The 24,185-nt window shown below is 34.7% G+C and overlaps 4 protein-coding genes across 7 annotated transcripts; all 4 read left to right on the top strand.

Moving 5' to 3' along the window:
• The first annotated feature begins 628 nt into the window (after positions 1–628).
• Positions 629–3,945, top strand: LOC121755011 (catalase-like). Its single transcript, XM_042150300.1, has 8 exons — positions 629–740; positions 1,061–1,157; positions 1,463–1,740; positions 1,963–2,739; positions 3,008–3,097; positions 3,374–3,441; positions 3,536–3,629; positions 3,713–3,945. The coding sequence occupies exons 1-8, from the start codon at positions 726–728 to the stop codon at positions 3,770–3,772; spliced, it is 1,479 nt and encodes a 492-aa protein (XP_042006234.1). The 5' UTR covers positions 629–725; the 3' UTR covers positions 3,773–3,945.
• A 2,410-nt stretch (positions 3,946–6,355) lies between these two features.
• LOC121754979 (cyclin-B2-3-like) lies at positions 6,356–9,496 on the top strand. Its single transcript, XM_042150269.1, has 12 exons — positions 6,356–6,593; positions 6,737–6,823; positions 6,962–7,097; positions 7,210–7,266; positions 7,387–7,435; positions 7,714–7,881; positions 7,964–8,101; positions 8,331–8,411; positions 8,489–8,710; positions 8,780–8,878; positions 8,937–9,115; positions 9,189–9,496. The coding sequence occupies exons 2-12, from the start codon at positions 6,760–6,762 to the stop codon at positions 9,328–9,330; spliced, it is 1,335 nt and encodes a 444-aa protein (XP_042006203.1). The 5' UTR covers positions 6,356–6,593; positions 6,737–6,759; the 3' UTR covers positions 9,331–9,496.
• A 365-nt stretch (positions 9,497–9,861) lies between these two features.
• LOC121754987 (dolichol-phosphate mannosyltransferase subunit 1-like) lies at positions 9,862–12,880 on the top strand. 3 transcript variants are annotated; one of them, XM_042150289.1, is made up of 9 exons: positions 9,862–10,081; positions 10,720–10,819; positions 10,927–10,960; positions 11,026–11,102; positions 11,483–11,508; positions 11,577–11,741; positions 11,831–11,945; positions 12,427–12,571; positions 12,658–12,880. In XM_042150289.1, exons 1-8 carry the CDS (start codon positions 9,978–9,980, stop codon positions 12,529–12,531), a joined length of 726 nt encoding a protein of 241 aa, XP_042006223.1. In that variant the 5' UTR covers positions 9,862–9,977; the 3' UTR covers positions 12,532–12,571; positions 12,658–12,880. The 3 variants fall into 3 exon arrangements, with proteins under 3 accessions (XP_042006223.1, XP_042006218.1, XP_042006212.1); XM_042150284.1 differs by having other exon boundaries at positions 9,863–10,081; positions 12,683–12,880; XM_042150278.1 differs by having other exon boundaries at positions 9,863–10,081; positions 12,427–12,880.
• Positions 12,881–13,572: 692 nt separating this feature from the next.
• Positions 13,573–18,483, top strand: LOC121754963 (UDP-rhamnose/UDP-galactose transporter 6-like). 2 transcript variants are annotated; one of them, XM_042150258.1, is made up of 6 exons: positions 13,573–13,805; positions 14,475–14,731; positions 15,199–15,383; positions 15,866–16,066; positions 16,324–16,485; positions 17,708–18,483. In XM_042150258.1, the coding sequence occupies exons 2-6, from the start codon at positions 14,602–14,604 to the stop codon at positions 18,035–18,037; spliced, it is 1,008 nt and encodes a 335-aa protein (XP_042006192.1). In that variant the 5' UTR covers positions 13,573–13,805; positions 14,475–14,601; the 3' UTR covers positions 18,038–18,483. The 2 variants fall into 2 exon arrangements, with proteins under 2 accessions (XP_042006192.1, XP_042006183.1); XM_042150249.1 differs by having other exon boundaries at positions 13,574–13,805; positions 14,485–14,731.
• Positions 18,484–24,185: the final 5,702 nt, after the last annotated feature.

The following is a 24,185-nucleotide window of genomic DNA, read 5'->3' as shown; positions in this document are numbered from 1 at the left end:
TGTAATGGAGTTTTAGGTGGCAATTAAGCTCTTAAAATATTATTGGTGACATTAACCTTTCAATAGAAAATATGTGAAACTCTATCCATTAAACTACCTACGTATGAAGAATTAATCTGATTGTTGATTTAATAATGACTATACACGATGGACTAACCTAATCCGAAAGAAAAAGTAACATAGCAATAATATTAAAAATTTATAAATTTTAGTTAGTATATTCTGTAACTTTAAAATCAATCAAAAAAATTATAAAATTTTAGTTTATAAATGACAGTCCCATTTAATATAGCAATAAAAAATGCATATATAAACGTTAAAATTAAACGATGTGTTATTATTAATGATATCGTCCATTTTACAAAAAAAATAATAATACATTTTTGTATGTGATCAATTTTTGTATTGCAAAATAAGTACTGTAAACATATTCAAATTTAATATTTTAAAATTTAAAAAATAAAACCAAAATTTGGTCATACTAACATTTATTTACGATTAATCCTATTTGAAAAGGATAATATTTCCAACTATGGAAAATAGAAATGCGAGCCACGAAAACTAAAGAAGACAAATATAAAAACTAAATAAAATAGTAGAATAATGAAATTATGTCCCTACCACTATGCGCATATAACTATAAATAATCTCATTTTCCTATTTTAAAACCGCTAAACTCCTATTTTCGAATAAAGCTCTCCTCTCTCTTCCTTCCTTCTGTAGAAATGGATCCTTACAAGGTACGAATTTGTGAGTTTTGATTGATTTGGTGGTAATCCACCAATCCTCGTGTTGTTTGATTGAATTACTGCGTCGAGTTTTTTATATCGATGATTTCGAGGCTACGTGTTGGTAGGTTTTTTTTTATCAAATTTAGGTGACTTGTTTGCTTGATTTTCAATCTGCTCCATCTCTTTCGACACACTTGTATGAATTGATTTCGTGTTTGTTTTGATTCTGGCGATGTTTTTTGAGAAAAAAGTTGATTGAATTGCTTGAGGTTTAGCTCCGGATGTGTTGTGTGTATTGATGTTTGACTATTTGGTGATGATGTGTTCAGTACCGTCCGTCGAGTGCTTTCAATTCACCTTTTATGACCACGAATTCTGGAGCTCCAGTTTGGAACAACAACAACTCTTTGACTGTTGGAACTAGAGGTATATTCTTATTGTTTCCCCCTTTTGCAATCGAACTGAGATGCATGAGATTATCGATCGATTTGTTGTTGTTTTGTTACTGGATTCATTTTTCTAGGTTTTTAGATCAAGGAATTGAAAAAGTGGAAGTGTGTTTGTTTGGATGGTGATGATTTTCAATCGCCGTGTTGTTGTTTTGTTCCAGGATATAGTTTTCTAGGTTTTAGATTAGGATATGAAAACAGTGTGTTTGTGTGTGTGCTTTGAAGAAATTTTGTGCTTGGAGAGATGGAAAAGGGTAGTGATGAATATTGTCTCTATGACAGGTCCAATCCTACTTGAAGATTACCATTTGGTGGAGAAACTTGCTAACTTCGATCGCGAAAGGATCCCGGAACGTGTTGTCCATGCCAGAGGTGCCAGTGCCAAGGGCTTTTTCGAGGTCACGCATGATATCACACACCTTACCTGTGCTGATTTCCTTAGGTCCCCGGGAGTTCAAACACCTGTTATTGTCCGTTTCTCCACTGTTATCCATGAGCGTGGCAGCCCTGAAACTCTTAGGGACCCCCGAGGATTTGCCGTGAAGTTCTACACAAGAGAGGTAAAGATGTTCACTTATTGCTCAGTTTGTTTTTCGTATTAGAAGGTTCCCATTCTTACAAATGAGTTCTATTATCAGTTTTATGCATTTTTTGCTTATTGTAAGTATTTACTATGATTTTTCAATTGTGGTTTTCTTAATTGCAGAAGAAAGAAGCGAAAAATTTGTTGTTTTATGGCTTAGTTACATAATTTTGTCCGTTTTCTTTTTTTAATTGTGTAGGGGAACTTCGATATGGTGGGAAACAACTTCCCTGTCTTCTTTATTCGGGACGGAATGAAATTCCCTGATATGGTTCATGCATTGAAACCCAATCCAAAGTCCCACATTCAGGAGAACTGGAGAATCTTGGACTTCTTTTCTCACCATCCCGAGAGTCTGCATATGTTCACGTTCCTCTTCGATGATATTGGTATTCCACAAGATTACAGGCATATGGAAGGCTCGGGTGTGAATACCTACACTCTGATCAACAAAGCCGGGAAAGTAAATTATGTGAAGTTCCATTGGAAGCCCACTTGTGGAGTGAAGTCTCTGTTGGAGGACGAGGCTGTCAAAGTTGGAGGCACCAATCACAGCCATGCGACACAGGATCTTTATGACTCGATTGCAGCAGGAAACTACCCCGAGTGGAAACTTTTTATTCAGACCATAGATCCTGATATCGAAGATAGGTTCGACTTTGACCCAGTTGATGTTACAAAGACTTGGCCCGAATACATCATTCCCCTGCAACCTGTTGGCCGTTTGGTGTTGAATAAGAACATTGACAACTTCTTTGCTGAGAATGAACAACTTGCATTCTGCCCTTCTCTGGTTGTCCCTGGGATCCACTATTCGGATGACAAGCTGCTCCAAACCCGTATCTTTTCCTATTCTGACACTCAGAGACACCGTCTTGGACCAAACTATCTGCAGCTCCCAGCAAATGCTCCCAAGAGTGCCCATCACAACAACCACCATGAAGGTTTCATGAACTTCATGCATAGGGACGAGGAGGTATTTTACTTCTATATACTATCTGCGACACAAAAAAGGGACTTCAAGAGTTCTTAAAAGCATCTCTCATAGGCATTTACTCAATGTCATTTCTCCACATAACATCATTACACAGTTAAATAAACCGAGTCTACAATGTCTTCATTCACATAAGATATTGTAGGCTTCTCTATTCCTTTCTTATTCTTTGCTTGTTACAAGTTATTTGGGATTTGAATTCTTCTGCATTTTTCTTCATGCTTTATTTAGATGGTTCTGCTCTTTCCAGGTGAACTATTTCCCATCCAGGTATGATCCAACCCGTCATGCTGAGACGTACCCCATCCCTCCTGTGGTGTTGACAGGAAAGCGTGACAGGGTAAACATCTAATTCTGCTGTTTGGCTTTAATCCTCTTTGTTAGACCTATTTGGCTGTGGGCTTGGTTTGAAGTTCAGCTTCTAAAAGTAGAGAGTTAATGTGCCTGTGTCGTCGGAAGCCATTTGCACGTGAAATTTTTAACGAAAAACTTGTAGAGATTAAATAAGCCTTAGTACTTTGTTGTCCATATCTGCAGCGCCACTATTCATTTAGAAGTGTTTCGTTCAGTGGCACTTCTTTCGTAATCTTATAATAATGCTTTATTTACAATTCAGGTCTGCATTGCGAAGGAAAACAACTTCAAACAACCCGGTGACAGATACCGTTCCTTCACACCAGAAAGGTATATATATATATCACTTCCTCCCCTCTTTTAAACTCAAAAGGCATAGCATGTACATGAGAGGTCATTTCCTAATTCACCATTTCTCCTCCAGGCAAGAGAGATTCATCAAAAGGTGGGTTGACGCCTTGTCTGACCCCCGTCTCACCCACGAAATCCGAAGCATCTGGGTTTCGTACTGGAATCAGGTGCGTGCCTCTTCATCTCATTATACTGTTACCTTTGTGCTCAACATAGAGCAGGAACTCACTGTTGCTCGTCTCAACTGCAGGCTGACAAGTCTCTCGGGCAGAAGCTCGCCTCTCGTCTCAACGTGAGGCCAATGATGTGAAGGGGAAGAGAATGGTTCTTGCAACTGTTTGAGGAAGGTTGAAAACTATTAAGAGATGGTAGTCATGGAATAGTTTTTTTTCTGTTATGTAATGGAAATCGGACTCTATCCGTGTTGTCGTTAACAGACCTTCAACTCTTGTGACATTAATAAATTACAACGGTTGGATTGAATTAATTGGGGACGGATAAAAATGATAAAAATGGTAAAAGTGATAATTAATAGCGGACGGAGGGAGTAATTGATATTCATGGTTAGTACAAACAAATTTTGCAACTTAATGGTTCGAAAATAATACTATATGCTATGTTGAGCTAATTATAATCACTTAAATATTGTACATATTTTTCCTTTTCTACTATTATTACTGAGGTTCGATCGCGGGAAAATGTTTGTACAACTAGTTAAGTTACGTTTATATTATAATCACAAATTGAATTTCAATAATGGAGCGTCACCAACGACAATATTCTTATTTCTTAATCATAAAGCTTCACTATAAAAAAGGTGTGTGAATTTCATTTTGATAGTGGTAATGTTAATGAAAGATTCTCGAAAAAGTCCCTTTATTTTTTCCACTTTTACTCTCTTTTCTGCAACAATCTAGAAAATCAGAGACAAACCAAATCAACCAAAAACAAAAATCACCGGTTCTTGAATCTTCACAGTTCTTCTTATTCATTGGCCGTTGTATTTTTTAACACCGAGGATAGGACCCGTTGGGTATATGCAGATAAATTAATTTAATTAACTCGAAATTTGAAATATACAATAATTTTATGTTGGGTCTTGTGCAAAATTAATTAAGGAAGAGAGAATTTAGGACAGGTATCTTTAGGTGCAGTGTGCCATATGCAAAAAATAAAGGACTATAAGAAAATTTGTTTTTTCAGTTGTCAGTAGTCATAGAAGACCAAAAGGTCTAAAACTTAGCTATGGCTTATATTCTAGACAAAATGTTAATTATGAATAATTTGTAGTACAACTTTGTGTCATTATTCTACAGAAATTATATTGTCTTTTGTATGTCTTGTACAGTCAATCGCCTTGATTGAATGATAAGAATGAAATAAATACTAATAACACAATAATGAGGATGCTAAAAGTGGCTTAGTGTTGAGGCCATGAGCTATTGTAATTAAGAGATGTTTCATTTAATGGAACAATTGAATAATTTTCAATTCTATCATCCAAGCGAGTCAATATCATACTCCCTCCGTCCCATAAAAATAGATCATATTTCTTTTTTCGTTCGTCCCATAAAAATAGTTCATATCCATTTATGGAAACATTTTTCTTCTTCTTTTTCCTTTATCATTTATGAGCCCAATAATCCACTAACAATTTCAACTATTTTTTTCAGTTTTTCTCCTTTTCTCTTACTTTACCAATTATACATTAAAATTTATGCCGATCTCAAATGACATTTCTATTCTATGGGATGGAGGGAGTATAATAGGACGGGATGGAACTATAATCGGACTAATAACTTTCTTTGTGGTTTTGGTTTTGAACCAGAATCGGCTATTCAGTTTTTTAGGTTCAAAATCGACAGGTTTAACTGATTTTCACTTAGAAACATAACGATTACTGACAAATTTACCGATTGCAAAATGTTTGTCGTCATTTGCTAGCGTTTTTTCGATGTTCCTGCTATTAATTTTTTTTGCAACATCAACCACGATATGTTGATAATCGCGTCCTTTTCCTTTTATAGTGTTTACGACAAACCTATTATTGATTTTTCAACAATGATTGAATGTAAAACATAAATAATAGAGTAGCAATTATTTGATTTACCTAAATCTTCACGCAAGTTCACATGGAAAATCACAAATTATTGGTATCTAAATTTGCATCCTCACTCAAAGTACATCCAACTCTACTAATCAATACACTATTTATTTTAGTAAGTAGTATATGTCACATTTGATTATCATAACAAAACTATACATACATCCCCAACAAATCTTGCTACATATTTGCATAAATCGCTTGATTTTGGCCTTGTCCCAATTCGTTAGCCATGAATCTTGTATCATGCAAAAGTTTGAGATTATGGAATTTTGGTTTGATCTTATACAAGGTAAAAAAAATAAGTTTAGCTTACAATAATACAAACCTGCAAAAAGAAAATACTTCAATCAACTCGAGAAAAGATATCATGAAACCATTCTATCATAGTACAAAATATTTTCCTCGATACTCTGATACGCAAAGACATCATATGCAAATATTACAGAAAAGAAAATATGTTCATCGACCGCTCAAAATACCAAATATTTCCATTGATGATTTTATCTCAATTTACTGAAACACGATAATCTATCTGTAATATTAGATTTGTATGTTATGTAATGTATGTGAAGAATGGAATTAATTAATTAATTAATTAATTACCATTTGCGTAATAATTAATGAAGAATTAAGTGGTAAAAAAACTTGAAAAAAATGATTCGAAAAAGTGCACATGGGACATCAACGGCTATAATTCACTAGCCGTTGTTTTCAAAAATTATGAACAAAAAAAAAAGAACAAATAAAGGAAAAACAAACAATAAAGACCGTACAAGCAGACATAAATCCGCTGTTTACGTTCTCTCCAAATCCTCTCAATTGACATTTTCTTCGATTGAATTGAACAAGAAGCGCAGATTTCACACACAGCACACGCACTGTGTAGAGAAAGAGAGAGAGATTTTGTCTCAATTGATCGAATTTAATGGGATTCTTTTGACGTTTTTAGTCAGTTTCTCTCTCTCTGTCTCTCGAATTTGTTGAGTGTTGGTAGCGATTTTTCTGCGGATAAATTGATTTGGAGGTGAAACTTTTTTTCTTGTTTTTTTTAAAATTTTTTTGATTTAGTCTTGAATCTTGATTTTTGAATCTTGGTAGATTTTTTACTTAATTTTTTATGGGTTGATGATTGGATCCTTTTTTTTCTTTTCTTTTTTCCTTTTTCAGTAGCTGCATTTGAAGAAGAAAAGATGAACAAGATGGGATCGGATGAGAACTTCCCGGGCGTGATCAAGCCTTCTTCAAACGCTCAAGGTAGTGTGAAATTCGAAAAAATCGTAGCTAAAATGAAATGTGGAATTCAATCTTTTGTAATTCTTGTTTGGGATTACTTTAACTTGAGAAAAGGTTGAATCTTTGAAAGAAAATGATGAATTTGTATTTTATTTATAGGGGGGTTGAAGGCTGGAGTTGGAAAATCTGCAGTTGGTTTGGGGAATAACAGAAGGGCTTTGAGTGCTATCAATAGAAACATAATTGGAGCTCAGCCTTACCCTTGTGCTGTTCACAAAAGAGGGGTTTTAAGAGAGTATGATTTTTCGTTATTTTTTATTTGATGATTAAGAAGGTGTTTTATTGTGTTTCTGTTTAGAATATGTGTTGGTCTTGTATTGAGTGAATGTAGGATTGGTCTTGGTCAGGAAAAACGAGGCTGGTGATAAGAACTGTGTCGGTCCAGTGCATTGTCCTGTTACGAGGTTTGTTGATTTTCTTAGTTCTTGAATCTTTATCTTGAGCTCTTTTGATGGTTGTTGACAATGTTTTGGTGAGCTGGATAAGTACATTTTTCGACATCGTAATGTGTTGTGTTGTTTTAGGAAGTTTGCTTCTGGATTGGCTGGAAAAGAGCAGCATTCCTCACTTGAGGTTTGTTTTTTCCTTTTATGAATTTATGAAGAAAATAGAGGTTTGAACACATTAGTCTTGAATTAGGATTTTAAGAAGGTGATCTTGAATAATGTGTTGTTTTAGGAAAAGCATCATTCATCAATTAGGTTAGTTTTAGGAAGAAAGTAGACTTTTTAATAATTCAGACTTGAATAATGTGATGTTTTAGGAAGAAACTTCCACCAATTGAGATTAGGTAGAATAATGTGATTGAATTGAGATTTCATTAAGGTTGGTTGAATCCTGTGTTGAATCAGAAAGTCAAGCCACCAGTTCATCTAGCTACTTCAGTCGCGAACCAGGCCTACGACTGCATCATTATTGATGCAGATGATGATGATGATGACTACAAGAATGCGGATGATCATGATGTGCCAATGTTTGTGCAGCATACAGAGGCTATGCTGGAAGAGATTGATCGAATGGTACTTCGTTTTTCTTGCTGAATATCTGCGTATTTCAGCACCACTTTTGTTGCAGTTTCTTGAACTTGTTAGTCAAATGTAGGATGCAGAAGTGGAAATGGAAGACATCGATGGTGAGGATGAGGAGCCAGTTATCGATATAGATAGCTGCGATAAGAAAAATCCACTTGCAGTTACTGAATACATTGATGATCTATACACTTACTATAGAAAGATGGAGGTGAAGCATCTTATCTCTTAATTTGCTCGACTACTCCAAATTCGCGTTTCTTGTCACAAGAACTTGCAAAAATTATCATTTTACTCACTTTTAGACTCGCCTCGTCTGATGATCATCGTCACCTATCTGATTGTCCATAAAATTGCTCACTTCTTGCCTAACCTCGTGTGATAATCATCGATACCTGTCTCCCGTTTTGTGTTTTTAACTGTATAAAACCTTCTTGCAGAGTGTCCTTCCGAACTATATGGTACATCAATCTGATATCAATGAACGAATGAGAGGTATCCTCATCGACTGGCTGATTGAGGTAAAAAGCGTAGACTGTGTGAAAATTTGAAGAGTGTAATGTAAATGCAATTGCAGCTTCTCATCGATATTCTGTAGGTGCATTACAAGTTCGAATTGATGGACGAGACGCTGTACCTTACTGTGAATCTCATCGATAGATTCTTAGCCCTCCAGCAAGTGGTGAGGAAGAAACTGCAGCTGGTTGGTGTGACTGCGATGCTCATTGCTTGCAAATACGAGGAAGTCTCTGTCCCCGTTGTCGAGGATCTTGTTCTGATATCCGACAAAGCTTACTGCAGGAAAGAAGTCCTAGACATGGTATGGTCAACTTTTTTCACAACTTTTTAACTGTTTTTTTATACTGATTGCATCATCAAATATGTGCAGGAGAAGTTGATGGTCAATACGTTGCAGTTCAATATGTCGTTGCCAACGCCCTACGTGTTCATGAAGCGCTGCCTGAAAGCCGCCCAATCCGATAACAAGGTTAGTTTCTTGAAATATTTGATCAAAATGGATGATTCTTGACTTGTTGTTGCTGTAGATGGAGCTGCTGTCCTTCTTCATAATCGAGCTGTGTCTTGTTGAGTACGAGATGCTGTGCTTCCCTCCTTCGATGCTAGCAGCTGCTGCCGTCTTCACTGCTCAATGCACTCTCCGTGGATGCAAGCAGTGGAGCAAGACGAGCGAAGTGCACGCGAGTTACACGCAAGAACAGCTCATGTAAGGCTCAAGAAAACGCGATGATGAGCCTATGCAACGACGAATCAAACTGATATTCTTCGTGTTTTTGCAGGGAATGCGCAGCGCGGATGGTGAGTTTCCATCGGAAGTCGGGGACCGGGAAGCTCAGTGGTGTGCAGAAGAAGTATAGCACTTCCAAATATGGATATGTTGCAAGAATCAAACCTGCTGATTTTCTCTTTGATGATGAATGATGCTTAGGTTTGACATAATAATCTCTGACACTGTTTTTGTGTAATTTTCTGTCTGAGAAAATTCACAGTTTTTACCATGTTTGGAGTGTATATAGAGCTAAGTAACGTGATTTTCATTGCGATCTTTTACCTAATTATATCAGTTAAATCTCTTTGTTTTCTGATATATCACTTTTTGTAATTATAGTAATTTCAATTTTGTTGAGTTCCAAATTACAATTCAATCTTTCTAATTATTCAATAAGTGATCGTTGGACTAATGTCAAAATGTCTCACACCATCAAATTATTCAATCGGCAACCTCCCAACAATTTTAATTAGCGAATTGAGAGAAAAAAAAATAGTCATCTTTATTTGCAATTTGTAAAATTGAGTCTAATTTAAATAACTACTAATTATTAAATTTTAATTGCAATTGCTCAAAATTTACATCAAATTTGCAAAAATAAAAAAACAATGCAGAAAAGTTTAGTATTTACAGTTATCTCTCTTTCTAACAATATTATAAAGTGGAGTAATAGTAAAAATTTAAAGAAAAAGAAACTATACAAACTTTTTTATAAGAGAAGATCCGTTGATTGAAGGGCGAGATTAAGCAATTGGGGAGCATTTCTAGGGTTTTAGCAGTGTTGATCGGGAGTTATACAATGGAAGCCAAAGCGGATGGGAACAAGTATAGCATAATTGTCCCCACCTACAATGAGCGCCTCAACATCGCTCTAATCGTTTACCTCATCTTCAAGCATCTCCCGTGAGTTTCTCTCTCCTGTGTATGCGATCCTGATTGCTATAGTTGAAGCTGATTGCGGATGTTGGTGATAAATGTTTGAATTGGATCATAGAATTATATGTTGCTGCGATCTGCTCCTTTGATCGTTATGATTTAGGTATTGGTAGTTAGACAAAGGTGAAATTTGCTGGAATTGGCACTGGTGGGTGAATTTTTCGGGCAGTTTGTTTCAATTTTGATGTGAATTGCTTGGGAATTTGGTAATTGTGCTTGATTCTTTTTGTTGAGCTGTTTGTGGGGATAATTTTGAACGCTCAGTTATCAGAAGTCAATTTGAAATTCAGTCTTTAATGATCCAATTATCCGAGATTCGTTTTGGTTACACTAATCAACATTTCAGATGCAGGGGAGGATAATATTTTCATTGCCTTGATAATTGGGATCAAATTAGCAATTAAGCTCTGAATCCTTATTTTATAACCATTAGCTTCCTAATATGGTTCTTCCTCTGGAATGGATTTCTAGGAATTTATCGCAAAAAACATTAGTGAAACCATTTAGACAGACTTGTCACATTTTTTGTCTGATTGGAACTTTTAGTGCTGCATCAACAGTAAGATATTGTTTTGTAATGGGTTTATGCCTTCTGTTTGGATCAGCAATGTGAATTTTGAGATCATAGTGGTTGATGACGGGAGTCCAGATGGAACTCAGGAAATAGTCAAACAGCTACAGGAAGTATATGGGGAAGATCGCATTGTATGTTCGGGCACTTTCCTTTTTTAAATCTGTGGCTTCTGAATTTTCAAATCTTGGTCTTTTATTTGTATGTTTAGTTGTTTACTCACACTGGTCTCGTAATGCAGCTATTGAGACCTAGAGCAAAGAAGCTTGGCTTAGGTATGTATAGTTGACATGTCTATTGTGAGAGATAATTGTAAACCCTCTGAAGGTTTTTATTTCAGGAACGGCCTACGTGCACGGTTTGAAATACGCGACTGGAAATTTTGTTGTCATAATGGATGCAGACTTATCACACCATGTATGTAGTCACTCTTAGATGCTATAAAAAATGGAATGTCCTTTGTGTGTTTACATGTGAAAATATAGTAGTATGATAACTTTCTGTTGTGACCTGTCATATGAAAAACAAAACAAATACTACTTTGTGATTTGTCAAAAATTCATTTCTCGAGAGTCGTGACTATTCCCTTTATAAAATTGTGAACAGACCCAAAACCTTAAAGACGAAAAAAAGAAAAGAAATTTTTTGGCTAGTCGCTTGCCAAGTAAGATGACTTGGAATATATGAGCTTTCATTTTATTGAACTCTTGCAAAGCTTAAGTACTTTTCTTTTGCCTTTACTACAATTATTCTTTATCCCATTTGGTTAATTGATCTTTTTTTGTTCTCTCTAACAGCCAAAATACCTGCCAAGCTTTATCAAGTAAGTTTTTGCTTAGTTGTACCAGATTTTCATGAACTTGGTATATTAATAGAACTTTTTGAGGTCAGGAAGCAGATGGAGACAGGTGCGAGCATAGTTACTGGAACTAGGTATGTAAAGGGCGGCGGGGTTCATGGGTGGAACCTGATGCGCAAATTGACGAGCAGGGGAGCCAATGTCCTTGCACAAACATTTCTATGGCCAGGTGTATCCGACTTGACTGGATCATTCAGGTACTAATACTATTCATCAGCAACAAATTACTTCCTCCCATTCATGTGTCATACTAAATTTATGTTTTGCACTTCTTCTGGTTGCAAAGGCTTTACAAAAAATCTGTGCTAGAAGATGTTATAAGCTCCTGTGTGAGTAAGGGGTACGTTTTCCAGATGGAGATGATAGTTAGAGCTTCAAGAAAGGGTTATCACATTGAAGAGGTATGCATTCACAATTTTTAGTGCATCTCTTTAAAAACTAATTGATACTCCTAGTTTTACTGTATTCATCATGCCTGCATGTTTGTTTATTATCTGGAAGGGAAGAAGACACTTAATCCTACACTCTTGGAAGAGACACTATTGTATTAATTCGCCTTTCAAACTGAATGTCAAATTTCATAGAATGAGTAACAGGGACTATGGCTCGTTCTAGACTACCTAGTCCTTAGTGGATGATTATCAAAATCATGCTGGTTTTCCATTCTTTCTTTATAGATTTCCTTGAAAAAATTGAGCTAATCCTTGGATTTTGACATACTAGCTTGTCACAGCTGACTTCTTTCAACATGCTGATGTATGTCATGTTTAATCGTCCTTTCTTGCATAGCTCTACATATTGGAAGTGCTTTTTGGTTGCTTCTGTTTTTATTGATGCATGGATTCAAGCCGGTCTGTAATATGGCATTTCACCTTTTCATAGGTCCCAATCACATTCGTAGACAGAGTATATGGAAGCTCGAAACTGGGGGGATCGGAAATAGTGGAGTATCTCAAGGGACTTCTATACCTTGTGGTTACAACATGAAGATGCACTTTGGAGAGTTCTACTTGCAGAAAGTTATAAGGCAGGCATAGACTCTTATACAATCATTTTGACCGTAACCTCATAATATGTTTAAACTCTTGCTTACTTACAAAAAAATCTTTATAGAGTGTGTTTTTTCATATGGCTGCAGACCAGCCGCCGGCTGTCGAACTTGGTGGCGTCTGCCCTCGTATTTGCGGACTCATGAACTCTAACACCATGATCATATGCTTATGTAAAAGTTCAGAGTAGTGGAGTATATTTTGTACCAATAATTTTGTTAAATACTAGAAGTCCACATGTTAGAAAAAAAGTATTTTTCCTATATTATTTTAATTTTTTGATTTTATATTCCAGAATTCACCTTTTAAAATCTTTATAAAATAGAAATTTGTATATAGGAGTTTGTGAACATTTTAAAAAACAAACGTGAGAGTGAGATTTTGACTCTTTAGATGCATTTTTAGAGAGATTGAATACAAATTTCTGATTTTACGCAATCTTTAGATTGCTTGAACTTTTTGTTAATATTCATTTGGTAGAGTTATAAATAAGTCAAATTACTATATTTGGATGAGCAATTAAAACAAATTATTTTAATCCAATTACTAGCATGAAGGAGAAAGAATATCCAATTCATAAATTCCATTACTACTTTGAAAGTGACAATTCAGGTGCCATAATTAAATTAGTTGACAAAACTAAATTATTTTCCCCAACTTAAATTATTAAATTTTAGGCTTTATAAGTGTAATTAAGCACAAACTTATATCCAATGACATATTATACTGAACTTAGATGTCGTATATTAAACTAATCCATTAATTTTGCAACACATCATAGTTGGACCTATAGTTACCGTGCATTTTCATCGTGTCAATGATTTCAAGAATTCGAATTTATATTATTTGACGAAAATATCACTTACTATATTCACTACTAATATTTCTTAAAAGCTTGAATTTATACTTAACAGCGTTGGATTATTTATTAATTTATGTGATTCATATTTAACTGGCATTTCCATTTTCATAGGAGTATAATTTTGTGGTCAAACCCTAGAAACACAAATCTCATTTTCCCCCAAATTAACATTCATTCACTTTGTACTTGCCTCAATTTTCACTCTTCTAGACACGCAGATACATACACCTATACGTACACCTAGATATAGTACATCACATGCATACACGTTCAGCCATTATTGATGCAAGAGTCGTGAGGATCTGGTGGTGAGCTCGATTTCACGCTTTCCGTTGCAGAATTCGAAAGAGGTAAATTTGTTTTCGTGAATTTTACTGAATTTTGCTGTGTGTGGTGATTTGCCAAGTAAATGCGGAGCTGGATTTTGCTTCGATCTCAGCTGGATTTGGTGATTCCGTGTGGTTAGTGGTTAGATCTGTGAGACTGAATGCGATCTGAGAGAATTTAGGGGTTTTGGAGACATTAGATCTGATGGAGGTGGGAATTGAATGAATTCGAATTGCGGAGCATGGGTGATGTTTTGTGCATTCAATGTGAATCTCAGGATCTTTGTTGAAGTTAAGAGTATAGATTCTTCTTGATTTGCTAATTGATTTAGGATAGTGTTGCTAGTGTGGAGGTTTAGATGGCGAGTGATTTGGTGATCTGATTTATGTGATAAATGCCTCTCATCACTAAGATATGGAATATGTTTGATTTTTTTTAAGATTCTGTTCCATTTTCGCTTTTAATGTATCTCTAAATTGATCGAATATGGATTCAAGGACTACTGTATATAAACATGTCTATCTTAATTTTATAGTAGAAAATTTGTGTCAATGGTTGTTTTCCTGACTCGGAAAGTTAAGTTATCTGAGATTTCTTTATGCTGGAACTGTTTGACACATTACAACTTTTGATTAGGGTAATTATTTGAATGAATTGTCTAGTAACTGGCTTAAATCTTCTGACTGAAACAGTGCCGTGCAGGGTATGTAGAGGGAGATCTTGGACTGGATGTGGTGGTTTCATTGCTACTTTATGGTCCTATCAGGGTAAATATCTACCCCTTGCGACACAAATAAGAAAAATATAAAAGAAAACAAGATGCCATCAACAAGCAAAGCTGATAAGAAGGCTGCAGTTGACGCGGCTGCATGGATGTTCAATGTAGTCACTTCAGTTGGGATCATAATTGTCAACAAGGCACTAATGGCTACTTACGGCTTCAGCTTTGGTATAATTATAGTCATTTATCAGGAGCAATTATTTCCAATTTGAATTATTTGGACTTAACATGCACATTCGTAATCAAAATTGAACTATTGCTTGAGGCATGTTTATTCATTAAATATTTGATGAAAATTCCTGTAGCATGATGCTAGAAAGAATTATCAATTATAGACTTCTGTGAACTCATTGGATGTAAAAGCGGACAAACTTTCCTTCTTCCTACTAAACTTTATTAATACTCCTGCTCCAAAGCTGCTTTTGTTTCTAGTCTAGAAGTTTAGACACTGTTATTCACCTTGATAAGTACAAAAAGGTTTTATATACTCTTTATGAAGAGCCAAGTTATAAGCAGATCGCAACCATTTTATCACTCTATATGGAAAATGCTTCTACTTTTCAATTTCTGTGTATTGTGGTTGCATTGTAATGCAAGTTACTGTTAAGGTTTGTTAACTAGTTCCATGTGTGCAGCGACAACATTAACTGGTTTGCATTTTGCTACCACAACCTTGATGACGGTTGTTCTAAGATGGTTGGGTTACATTCAGCCTTCTCATCTACCATACTCGGAGCTTCTTAAGTTTATCTTCTTTGCAAATTTCTCCATTGTCGGGATGAATGTCAGCTTAATGTGGAATTCAGTGGGATTCTACCAGGTATTTGTTAATGAAATTTCTCCATGGCCATGCATGTTTTTTTATAAGATGTATGAATACACCCGGACCAATTTTATAGTTGAAAATAACTTTGATGCAAATGACTAAATTAGTTTAAACCCATTTCTTGATTCTGGCTGTAATTGATACTTGTTAGTGGTGCTTGGGTGATTTTGGTACATCTGTTTTCATCTCATCATGAGGATGGTATTGATTTAGCTGTTGGGTTGTTTGGATCAAAAACACGGTGGCTAGCAGAGTAGCAGTGGTGATATGATGGTGGGGCTGTGGAGGTGAAAAGGGAGAGGAGATGAATTTGGGGTATTTAATTAATTTCTGTTAACATTGTTTTTGAGTAACTAGTGGTTCGGGTGTATTCGTAGATTTGCAGGTGTTGATATCTGAACTATTCATCCATCCTTAATGAAATATGAACAATTACTAGATCACTAATGGTTACTTTATGTCTTGCATACTTTCAGATTGCAAAACTGACTATGATACCTGTCTCCTGCTTGTTGGAAGTTGTGTTTGACAAGATCCGCTATTCGAGAGACACAAAGCTTAGCATCTTAATTGTTCTCCTGGGTGTTGCAGTCTGCACAGTTACTGATGTGAGTGTTAATCCCAAAGGATTTGCTGCTGCATTTGTTGCAGTCTGGAGCACAGCACTACAACAGTATGTAAGTTTCATTTTAATCCCGAAGTGGCTACTTACATGTACATGGTTTGTAAAATTGTCATTCATTCCAAATTTCCAACAGATATCTAATTTTCCTCTTAAATTGAGTTACATGTGGAATGAAGAATATATTCGAGTGCTGTAATATGCTTCCTGTTTAACAGAATGTCCATCTCTGGCTGTTCCATTAACTATTTTGTGCTAATTTTGTATGCATTATTTGAAGACATTTATATGATTGTGGATTTGTATTTGCAGTATGTTCATTATCTTCAAAGAAAGTATTCCCTTACTTCCTTCAATCTACTGGGACACACGGCACCAGCCCAGGCTGGATCACTATTGTTGTTAGGCCCGTTTCTAGACTATTGGTTGACAAGCAAGAGAATCGATGAGTTTCAATTTCATTTTCCATCTCTAGTAAGTATTCCTACATCCGTACGCAATTGTATATTTTTGGTTGCTGTCAACTATATAACACCGATACGCCACCCTGTTGCCGTATCACGTATCGGATACGTATCCGATACCGATACGCGACGGATACACCGTCGATACGTATCCTGGGCGTATCCGCGAGCTGGGCCGTATTGGGCCGGGAAACCTCAGATTCGATACGTATCCTTCGGCGTATCCGCGAGCTGGGCCGTATTGGGCCTTCATCCTCCTCTATCTGCAAAGATCTGAGGTTCTCCTCTTCGAAATCAACGTCCATCTCTGTCGAAGAACTTCGCAACTTTCAATTTACGAACTTCAATCCGATTTGGGAACAAAATTGACAGTTAATCGGATATGAAGAAGAAGAAGAAGAAGAAGAAGAAGAAGAAAGGGGAGGCGCCGCTATTGCCTCAACTAGGGATTGAAGAAAATTGGAAATGGGAGAATGAATTGGGCAAGAAGTAGTCACGATGGAAAAGGAGTATATTTGGGGCTCATTTTTTGGGCCAATTTATTACTCCATTAACTTTGTCTAATTTTGTAACTATAAATAAATATTTTGATCAATATTATTGGTAATATGGATAAGTATAACCAAAAAATCGATGTGGTGTAATCGACCATAAAAGAAATTGACTTTAGCTTTTAATATTTTGTAATTTTATTATTTTTATTTGTATAATAACATTAGAATATCTATTTTGTAATTTATTATGCACTATTATTATTTATTAAAAAAATAGTTAAAACGTATCCGCGTATCGGGTTGTTTGGGAAAGAGCCGTATCCGCGTATCCGTATCCTTCGGATACTGATACGCGTATCCGTATCCGTGCCGCATAGGCTGTCAATATCCCCATATCGTCGTATTATAACTTACTTATCAGTATCACTTCTCTGTGTAAAATTTTCTTCAGTTTGCATATTATGCTTATTACTGTTTTCTCTAGTAAGGACTATAGGAAAATACAACACATTTTGTTTGATTTCAGTCACAGAGTTCTCAACTCGTATTCTGTGGTAACTTATCACATGATGACCTTTGCAAACCGCGGTGTCCATCTTTTACACATTCCGTTTCCCCTCCTCTACCAACTTGCCACGAAAACTCCTGTGTATCTGAATCTCTTCGCCTCACATTGAAAGGCTGCAAATATTGCCAAACTAAGTCGCATACAATAACCTCTAATCTTTGGCTTTTCAGGCGTTCTTGATCCTGTCATGTACTATTGCAGTAGGAACAAATCTCAGCCAGTTCATCTGCATAGGCAGATTTACTGCTGTTTCCTTCCAAGTCCTCGGCCACATGAAGACCATCCTTGTACTGATCCTGGGCTTCCTATTCTTCGGGAAAGAGGGTCTGAACATACAAGTAGTCGTTGGCATGATCATCGCTGTCATTGGGATGATCTGGTATGGCAACGCCTCATCGAAACCCGGTGGCAAAGAACGACGCAGCCACTCAATGTCCAGAAACAGTCAGCAAAAGCACGGAGGGTCGCCAGAATCCTCTGAAGCCGATGAAAAGGTGTAAAACTCTCGAACAGTTGACATTTTTAGCACACGAAAAAAGGTTAGCGCACACCATGATTCTTTAATGGTCTGACTCTAGATACAGTGGAAACTCCTAAATTGGTTATTTTAGTAGAGTCTTCTCTCATACAAGAGCACAACTGAGGATTAAACAAGAACATGAAATTTTGTATTGCTGATAAAATACCGTCTCTTCTCTACCCCTACTCGTGTTAAAATCGCCCCTTACTCATCGGGTTTTTCGCCCCGTGGTGATTATTTATAGTGACATCAAACTCCTCATAATTTATAGTGTCGTTTATATTTTTTTACGGGTGTTGTATGGCCTATGAGCGTTTTTGCCTATTGGTGTTGTGTATTTTGTTTATTTATGTAAAATTTGTTTGAGTTTTACGTTGTAATGTGTAAGAACTAAGAACCAAGAGAGATTTTTGGCCTTTTCTTATACTTCTTGATTGTTTTTTAAAATATGGCGACAGTCTTCGCCATTTTCACAGAAGGGTTCATTTTTTTGGTAAGTTAATTTGATTATTTTATTAAACTATAAACAGCAATAATGGAATTGCTTTTTTCATCAAAACACATTTTGAAAACATTCCACTATATTATGCATTAATTAATCAATTAATTATTATATATCATAAGGATTTTTTTTGGTGCAAGCCCCTTATTCATTTATTCCTGAATTGATATTTACAATTAAATAGTCAAATATATCTCAAATTATTATCATTTTTTTTCCATTCTACCATGCTCTAATACCAAACTATGGAAAACTACCTTAAATTATCAAGGGACATTTTTTTGAAACCTGAAATTTTGCAATAATAGGTGAAGTACATGGTTTATTTAATACCTTTAGGCCTTTGGGCTTGGGGGGGGGGATCTATTTTTCAGCCCATTTTTAATTTACCTCCCTTTTACACGAAAGCCAATATAAGTTTGCATATTTTTAAATGAAACTATTTTGGAAAAAGTGTCGAGACACTTTAACGTTATAAATAGTGTCATTTGTGATTATTCATTGTATATCATCTGTATAATTTCAATTATGAAGTAGTAGTAGTATAATTTATTTAAAATTGAATAAAGGCTGTCTTCTATTCTATGTGTTCAGTCATGAAAAAAAAAATGAATAAACCTTTCCCCTCGATGCAACACTAAATCTTCCCTAGGGTTTTTGTCGGCTCAAGTGATATTTAATTAGCATAAGTTTAGTGCTAAATCACATCACCCTAATACAGTATTATCATGCTTTCAAATTTCAAACCGTCCAAAGCTTGTCCACTAGCTCACCATTAATTAACGCTATAACACTTAGAGAGGGCCCCACCACATCTCTGGCTCCGACAACGACTTCGACTGCTCATACAATGCCATGTGTACATCGCATGGTCCCATATTTACATACGCTATTTTTATAAATATAAATAGCGTATATATTTATAAATATCAAATTAAATCGCACACAAATGATGTCAAAACAATTGTTAAAATACATACTACTACAAAAGGACACACATGAAGAACGTCAATCCACATATACAATATCTAGCAACTAGAAATATCAAACCACGAAATAACTAAACTCCTCAGAGCATCAAAAGATTATCAATACCCACCTATCAAATTTGATAATAGACCCACTTTTTTTTAATTACTAATTAAATTTTCGACATTTCTATTATGGGTTAATTTTGGGCCGTCCATTGACCAATCTGTGCTTGATTTAAAAATTTGAAACTCCCTTTTTTATGTTGTTGAAAATTATTAATATAGAAAAATATAATGACCCTTTATTCCATGACCCATTATTATTCTAGATTGGTTCCAATAAATAAAGATGATTCCTTTTTATGTTCTATTGATGTTAATATATTGTTGTAAAGGGTGTAGTATGTCACTTTATTGGTGAAACGATAACTTAGCAATTGTGACATATACCTTGTGTAGATTGATAAAATGGAATAGTCGTATGTAGCTTAAAATTGGGGCTGTCAAAATGGATATCGGGTATTGGATACCCGATACCCAAACCCGAAAAAATCGGGTAATTGGATACCCGATACCCGAAAAATCGGGTTTCGGGTCGGGATCGGGTATTGGGTTATTGGGATTTTCGGGTATCGGGTTACCGGATACCCGATCGGGTAATACCTGAAAATTCGAAAAAAATATATAATTTTAATAATGATTTATTTAATTTGTCAATTTATTATTTACTTATTGACTTTGACTCAATTAATCAATTTGAATTTAGATGGAGAACGATGGATTTTGGATGAAGAATGAATGAATGATGGATTTTGGATGAAGAATGTTAATTTTTTCTCCAAATTGACTATTAGACTTATGTTATATTGTTATGTCACTTGAACTTATGTTACTTATGGATAATGGATTGGATTAGAGATTATGACTTCATTGACTTGTGACATTTTGAATTATGAATCTTTGATAGTTATTGTGTATGTTATAACTTTTATTGTTATAACTTGTGAATTGTGATTGGAAAATTATAACTTTGAATGTTGTGTTGTTATTAGGATTAGGAACTTATAGAATTTGGAATTTGTAAGTATTTAATAGGTTGGAACTTAGGAAAAATATGTAAAAAACAAAGATTTTTTTTAAATCGGGATTGGGTACCCGATTTTTCGGGACTGGATACCCGAATCGGGTATTCGGGTACCCGAAGTTATTTTCGGATCGGGTATCGAGTAGCAAATTTTGGGTTTTTCGGGATCGGGTACCACAAAAATTTCAGGTCGGGTACCCGCGGGTACCCGATTTGACAGCCCTACTCAAAGTACAAAATATACATTTCGTAAATTAGGGAGTGATCAATTGCCAACTCATCATTTAATTACTAACTACAATTAATTTAAGACCATGGGATTTTAGAAATCTTGTGGTCTACAATTTGTCATGTGTAATTTCATTTTTCATTTTTTAATATTAAAAAGATAATAGCAAACTATCAAATTTAGGGTTTAGAAACACAATATCAATACAGTGTATGAAATACATGACAATGACAATGTCAATACAATTTCATATTGACATTGTACAAGCATTGTATTGACATATTATGTGTCGTGTATTAATATAAAATTGTTGACGAAATTTATGAAAATTTTCGAATTATTTTTCAAATTTTGACATCGAAACATATGCAAGTGAGATCTCGTTAGAATCCTTATGAAATTATCTTTAATTTGATATATGTTGTGCGAAAAAATAATTTAAATCGAGAAAGTTATATGCGTTTTAAAGTTATGAGATATTTTTCAAAAGTTAGTTACAACTAATTTATTTTAAATTGACCTTAATACCCTTATTGACTTTTTTGTTGATCGTATTGACATTCCGGGCTTGATGATCTAGGCACTTGATTTGAATATCTAATGGCTATTATTTAATTAAAGTTAGCAATTAAGTATTGAGTTAACAATATAACACTCTCCTCCCCTTGTAAATTATATGTATTTATTAAAATTATTTATATTTTATATGACTCCAATAGAACAATTATATTAAACACTTTATATGATTCTTTCTCTCAATTAGAATAAATAAATATATAATCTTATAAAATAGATAAGAATATATTTATTAAATAGTATTGATATATCAATGACGAAATATTTAAAATTGAAAATAATCACAATAATACTAGTCTATGACGACTTTTATTTCATTTGTTAATCCATCGGTGTTATTTTTTTCACTAGTATAGTGAAAAAATAAAATTGGTGATATTCATTCTTAGGCCATCCACAACGCTGTTCCTATACCGTTCCTATCTCGTTCCTTAAACCACTATTTGAGGGCCCCACTGTACTTTTTTACTCCATTCCTTAACTAAGGAACGGAACCTGCAACCCTCCGTTTCTTATCCGTTCCTTAACCGTTCCTTAAATTACTATTCATTCAATTTCATTTTTTATTTTTATTTCCAATCCAATTCAATTAAAACAAACACACTTTATTAAAATTAAAATAACATTACAACATAAAATATAAATACAACTTAAAATTCAAAAAAATAAAAAAAGACATAATTAAAATCATTAAAAAAATGACATAATTTAAAATACAATTTTATAGAGACATCCTTAAATGTTTTATGTTTCACTTTCGATGTGGGACAAAATCATTCAAGGATGTCTCTATAAAAGAGAAACAACCAAGGATGATTTTATCCCACATCGAAAGTGGAACATAAAACATTCAAGGTCGTCTCTATAAAAGAGAAACAACCAAGAATGGTTTCATAAATTCGCAAGTCCATCAAATATATATGGGATATTACGAATTTCTTGTATTCATTTATTTGTAAAAATTGTTTTTAATTATAAAAAACAATTTTTATAAATAAAAGTATTATTTTTAAAATTTGATTTTTTTAAAAAAAAATCGAATTATTGCGTCACCGTGACGACGCCCACTCGCGGGGCAGCGAGTGGGCGTCACGCACGTCGCGGGGAGAGCCACGTCGCCGAAGCGCGTGGCGGCATAGACCGTGCCGCGTCTCGTGCCGACGGCACCCGGGACGGCATGGGCACGGAACCGTGACGAAACGTAGCGCCGCAACGCGTTCCGCTACGGTTTCGTTCCTGAGGAACGAAACGCGGAACGCCCACGGCCCGCGTTGCGGGTGCTCTTAGTTTCTTATACTACAATTTATTTATTAGTTTATAGTAGTATCATACTTGAACATGGAATGATTTTTTGCTGGAATTACAATTTTCCTTTAATTTAATTAATTGTGGATATATGTCGAAGTTTGATTAAATAATTGAGTGTTAATTGGTAAATCATTACGTGTCCAATTATATCATTAGGTGGTGCCTTCTCAATGCGTTATGGAAACTTCCAGAAACTAAGTTGACATAGACTTGTTCTGTCACAAACATTGAATAATATTTCACTTTAGACATAACTATGATATTGAATATTAGTTGACATGTGTTGAACGTAACATATTTTATTTAATAGTCCCTTCATTTGGCATTAAAAGTCCATTTTATCTGATACATATTTCAAAAAATATGGGTTGAAAAAGACGAATTCTATTTATATACCTAATAATGAAAAATTATGTCGAATCAAGAATGAGCTATGGCCAAGAGAGTGGGCCCCACCAACCGTGGGCAAAGTTGGGAGAAACGAAAATCAAATAAAATCACAGCTGATTTATGAAGATATAAAACTAGAATCGCAGTGAGCCACGTCTCTTTATAAATTGATTATTATTATTGGGATTTCCAAAATCAAATGAAAATTTAAATAAAGATTCTTTATATCTAAAGCTTAATTCCTATTGGATGCAAAAATATTTAAGGCATGGTGGCGAGCCACTTGACCAGATATTTTATAGCTGCCCGTTTCATTCATAGCCACCGAAAATCTCATTTATTTATGCATCGGGCAGCAGCTGCCCGTGTTTCCACCCACCACTAGGTCACACTATTCCCCTTTATATTATAATATAAATTCATCTCTTTTTATTTTATTTATAATTTTAAATAATTTGGGTGGATTCGTCAAATTCAAGCATAAATTGTCCAATAAAAGAAGATCTTTGTGTGCGACTATCAAAATTGATGATCCATTTGCCCAATTTGATAGTTTTATACCCTCTCTATTTTATGTTACTAGCACTTTTTTTTTATATTTCGACTCATCCTAAACTATTTACTTTAATTATATTTTTAAGTAAAAATTAGAATATTTTATTAATATACTAAAATTAATGAAGTATTACTTTATTAATTAATTCATCATTATATTTAAAATACTAATTTAAGTTCACTAAAAAATCAATCTCAGATTTAGGACCTAAAATGAAAAATGCGAGTAATATGAGACGGATGGAGTATAAGAGTAAGATTCACATGTAAATGTGTACGTGTGACACACATATAAATATTGTTTAAGGTGATTATCGAAAAGAAAATGAGTCAGGTCGATGAGACTTCCAAAAGATGCGGTTCAAATTGCATGCGATGAAATGAGTATAACTTTAATTTTAAGAATAGATTTGGCAACGTGAAATTATATTTTTGGTACATGAAAGATCAATGAAAATATAGCACGCTAGTAATACACAGTACTTACTAACAACCTTATGTAACAATTGATAA

Source organism: Salvia splendens, chromosome 1 (genome assembly GCF_004379255.2).
Source record: "Salvia splendens isolate huo1 chromosome 1, SspV2, whole genome shotgun sequence".
NCBI lineage: Eukaryota > Viridiplantae > Streptophyta > Magnoliopsida > Lamiales > Lamiaceae > Salvia > Salvia splendens.
The sequence above is the reverse complement of the archived record's forward strand: the minus strand, read 5'-3'. Positions and strand labels throughout refer to the sequence as shown.

What these genes read in the sequence shown, in the direction of transcription:
- LOC121754979 (XM_042150269.1), top strand. Translation starts at nt 6,760, where the DNA reads ATGAACAAGATGGGATCGGATGAGAACTTCCCGGGCGTGATCAAGCCT. An exon ending in GTGCATTGTCCTGTTACGAG is followed by an intron (nt 7,267 to 7,386) that starts GTTTGTTGATTT and finishes GTGTTGTTTTAG; the next exon opens with GAAGTTTGCTTCTGGATTGG. An exon ending in CCGCCCAATCCGATAACAAG is followed by an intron (nt 8,879 to 8,936) that starts GTTAGTTTCTTG and finishes TTGTTGCTGTAG; the next exon opens with ATGGAGCTGCTGTCCTTCTT.
- LOC121754987 (XM_042150289.1), top strand. Translation starts at nt 9,978, where the DNA reads ATGGAAGCCAAAGCGGATGGGAACAAGTATAGCATAATTGTCCCCACC. An exon ending in TACCTGCCAAGCTTTATCAA is followed by an intron (nt 11,509 to 11,576) that starts GTAAGTTTTTGC and finishes TTTTGAGGTCAG; the next exon opens with GAAGCAGATGGAGACAGGTG. An exon ending in GACTTGACTGGATCATTCAG is followed by an intron (nt 11,742 to 11,830) that starts GTACTAATACTA and finishes CTGGTTGCAAAG; the next exon opens with GCTTTACAAAAAATCTGTGC.
- LOC121755011 (XM_042150300.1), top strand. An exon ending in TTTGACTGTTGGAACTAGAG is followed by an intron (nt 1,158 to 1,462) that starts GTATATTCTTAT and finishes TCTCTATGACAG; the next exon opens with GTCCAATCCTACTTGAAGAT. An exon ending in TGACAGGAAAGCGTGACAGG is followed by an intron (nt 3,098 to 3,373) that starts GTAAACATCTAA and finishes TTTACAATTCAG; the next exon opens with GTCTGCATTGCGAAGGAAAA.
- LOC121754963 (XM_042150258.1), top strand. Translation starts at nt 14,602, where the DNA reads ATGCCATCAACAAGCAAAGCTGATAAGAAGGCTGCAGTTGACGCGGCT. An exon ending in TACTTACGGCTTCAGCTTTG is followed by an intron (nt 14,732 to 15,198) that starts GTATAATTATAG and finishes CCATGTGTGCAG; the next exon opens with CGACAACATTAACTGGTTTG. An exon ending in ATTCAGTGGGATTCTACCAG is followed by an intron (nt 15,384 to 15,865) that starts GTATTTGTTAAT and finishes GCATACTTTCAG; the next exon opens with ATTGCAAAACTGACTATGAT.